This window comes from Lactuca sativa, chromosome 5 (genome assembly GCF_002870075.4).
Source record: "Lactuca sativa cultivar Salinas chromosome 5, Lsat_Salinas_v11, whole genome shotgun sequence".
In the NCBI taxonomy this organism is placed as follows: domain Eukaryota; kingdom Viridiplantae; phylum Streptophyta; class Magnoliopsida; order Asterales; family Asteraceae; genus Lactuca; species Lactuca sativa.
In genome coordinates this window covers 303,823,389-303,826,920 of record NC_056627.2, presented here as the reverse complement: position 1 = coordinate 303,826,920, position 3,532 = coordinate 303,823,389, and the positions used below count along the sequence as shown (strand labels likewise).

Sequence of the window (3,532 nt, the reverse complement as noted above, 5' to 3'; positions counted from 1 at the left end):
GGACAAATGACCCTTCATCTATTTTTGTTTGTACTCAAAATCACATGCGAATGTGATGAATTCTAAAGTATTTTAGATATAATTGTTCTTGAAAACTCAGTTTTGTCTTTATCATATATTACCATAGGACTCTATCATCAATAGAGATATTTTATAACTCACTGCTAATTATATATTCATTCTATACTGAAAGGAATATATTCCTGAAATGTAACATGTATAAAAACGAATTGTATTCTGTTCATTGACATTCTTCATTTTGGCTTTCTGAACACATTTGTTTGTTTCTATATACTATATAGCGTTCAAAGGTTATTTGTATGTATAAATAGTTTATAAAAGTTCGAATTCTAGTATGATTTGTTAAATTTGTTTAAATAAATCACTTTATGTTATTAATTATTAGTAATAGAGAGCTAGAAACTTTGATCGAGACAAATGAATATTTTAAAATCTTAATTAAAATAAAATTTGAATTTTGAGTTCATAATTTATTTATTGGCAACATTACAAGCTCATCAATCGATGACTTGTATTATACGACATCCAAAGCTACCCCTCATCACAACATTGCACTTACGGACTTACCCATCGCCATCGGACTTGCTACATTGACTAGAGTTGCTTAATATTTTATAAATTTTAATGTGTAATTTTTCAATTGATAAATTTATAATGCTTTGTATCTTATAAATATTAAAATATAACAAATCACTAACGTATACTGATATTATAATGCATTAACTAATAATGTCACTTTTCTTTTCAAATTTAAAAAAAATAATAATAATAAACAGATAGACCCGACCGGACCAAGCTTTTTTCAAATTGTTTTTGATTGGACCGGTTTAACCGGTCCACCCAAGACTTAGTGTTACCCAAAGTGGGACATATATAGTTTATAACCAAATAAAACACTCATTATGAACCAAATAAAATACTTATGAATAAAACAATAGTCAACCTCCATTATTATGGCTAGTTAATTAATGTACCAAGATTGCTAAATCTTCGTGAAACATATGTTGTCCATACAAAGTTACAAACACAAACACTAATTACATTAAATCCCCCACTAATCATTGACACATGTCATAATTTCCCCCTCTACCTTGTCTCACTTAGTGAGAGCCACTATTCAACCCCTCTCCTCCAAAGGAAAATCCCAAAAAACCATTTACCCCAGATTGTGATAGAATCTACGTTCTATCACAATAATATCTGTGATCTATCGATCAGTTTATGATAAATCACAGATATATCGGCTCATGGAGCCGATGAATTTAGTGATTGAAGCAATGTACCACAAGCAAGAGGCCTAAGAGAAGGGATTCTAAGGCAACTCAACCCACCACCCGGAATCATAGAACACTCTGGCTGAGGTCTTTGCATTTCCAACCCCGGAATACAATTCAATGCAATATCAAAACCAACATTCCTTCCATACAATTTCTCACATTCTTCACTAAATCCAGAAAAAAAATTATAAGCCACACTCAATTTCAACAAGCTTCTCAATTCACAAACCAAATCCGGCAACTCACCTGACAATTTGTTGTGTGCTACATTCAAAACTTCAATATCTTCCAAACAAGATATCGTATCAGGCATATGACCCATCAGTGAGTTGAAACTCGCATCAAACACTTGCATATCTGACCACATCCCGATTCCTTGAGGTATACAACCAGTTAATCGATTGTTCATGAACAAGATCTCCTTCAATTTCGGACTGGAATACCCAAAATTTACAGGGATGTCGCCGGTAAGCTTGTTGTTCGCCAGATTGATCACCGAAGCAGGTGAACTCCCTAAATTTTGGGGGATTTCACCTTCGAATTGGTTGTTGTTGAGGAAAATTGCGTCGAGATTTCTGCTGAAGAGATCTTGAGGAATGGGTCCGGAGAAGGAATTGAAACGGAGGTCTAAATAGAGGAGATTTGGGATTTGGAGTGTTGTCGCCGGAAATGGTCCGGTGAACTGGTTATTACTAAGGTCAAGTTCGGTGAGGGCATAAAGGTCTTTAAAGCTTTGTGGGATTGTTCCTGTGAATCTATTACTGTTGAGGTGAAGAAGAGACATATCTGTGAGGAGAGAGAGTTCTTTTACGAGAATGCCCTCAAGGTTGCCATGGTTGAGATCTATACCTGCAACTACTGGTCCAGATGGATCACCCGTTTCCTCCGTCGGATCTGCACAAAATACTCCATTGTAAGCACACACATTTGCCCCAACCCATGATCTCAATAACCCTTTCGGATCACTCTTGATTGCTGTCTTCCATGCTTGGAGGGCAATATAGGCATTCTTGAGATTTGAAGATGGACGAACTGACGGATTTGGGTAATTCACACCACCACCCACCCATCCGCCACCGCCACCGCCGCCGCCTATACCCACCCCAACACCGACACCACCACCCACACTAAATGAACTAGCATTGGCTGTGGTTTTGATGATGAAGATGAAAGAAACTAAAAAAAGAAAGTATTTTTCGTCCATTTGATTTGTGGGTGTTGTGTTGGGTGTTCTTGAAGGAAAGATGTTTGTATTTACAGAGATTGATGTGGGAAGGAGATGGAGGTGGGTCTTGAATTTAATGATTTAGTATTGTATGCGTATATAAATCTTGGATAATTCTTCTTGGGTTTTACATATATATTTTAATATATACATTTGAAACAAGTACATTTGACTTTTGTTGATGACATGCAAATTTTCTCTTAAATTAATTACTGTTTACGAGTTAAATAGATATCATTGATCATGTTCCATTTTAGGTAGAAATAAACTTTGGCAACGACTTAAATACATATCTTTCAAACGCTAGTTCTCGTATTGATGAGATATTTTATACCAAAAGCTTCTAGAAATACATATCTTTGGAAGGTTGGTTTTGGTTTATTAAGATTTTTTTGAGTCGGTGGTTATTTTGAACTAATTTATCTATAGTTTTGATTTTAAAGGTAAGCATGCAGTATGTTCAATCAGGAAAACTATGATCTTGTTAGAATATTTTGAAAACCCTCAATTGCGCATATTCTTTCTTTTTCCCTCCACTCTTCTCCACAATATCTAAAGCACCTAAACAACCGTTTACGATAAACCATGCATGTGATTATAAATGTGTGCGATTTTTTCACCTGTTTTTTTTTGTAGTAGCGTAGATGTTTTTTGTTTTGTTTTGTTTTTTTTTTTGTTTTTTTCTTATAGTAGTAGTAGCAGCGTAGAAGCTTGCTGGTTGATCGGTATGGTACTTTGTTATTTAATCTGTATCAGACATCGGCTTGAGCCGCTAAATCCAGATCTCCTCCACCTATAGACCACCACCGTTCCCCACCACTCACTCATCGATGATCAAATTCAATCTCTGACGACACCAAGATGCGTGATTTTTTACTTGAATTAGTAAAATAGAATTGAATTAGGTTTTTTAGGGTTTTGTTTTTTTGGTGGCGAGAAGAGGAGGCCGGCCAATAAGCTATGAACAACCCATGAGAGAGAGAGAGAGAATGGGGTGTGGGCCTCATTT

At 35.6% G+C, this 3,532-nt stretch overlaps 1 protein-coding gene across 2 annotated transcripts; it reads right to left on the bottom strand.

Moving 5' to 3' along the window:
* Nucleotides 1-941: 941 nt before the first annotated feature.
* Nucleotides 942-2,628, bottom strand: LOC111892613 (leucine-rich repeat extensin-like protein 4). Of its 2 annotated transcripts, XM_023888665.3 has the most exons (2): nucleotides 1,545-2,628; nucleotides 1,275-1,465 (listed from the first exon to the last, which is right to left on the bottom strand). In XM_023888665.3, the coding sequence occupies exons 1-2, from the start codon at nucleotides 2,500-2,502 to the stop codon at nucleotides 1,413-1,415; spliced, it is 1,011 nt and encodes a 336-aa protein (XP_023744433.1). In that variant the 5' UTR covers nucleotides 2,503-2,628; the 3' UTR covers nucleotides 1,275-1,412. The 2 variants fall into 2 exon arrangements, with proteins under 2 accessions (XP_023744432.1, XP_023744433.1); XM_023888664.3 differs by having other exon boundaries at nucleotides 942-2,623.
* Between the last annotated feature and the right edge of the window lie 904 nt (nucleotides 2,629-3,532).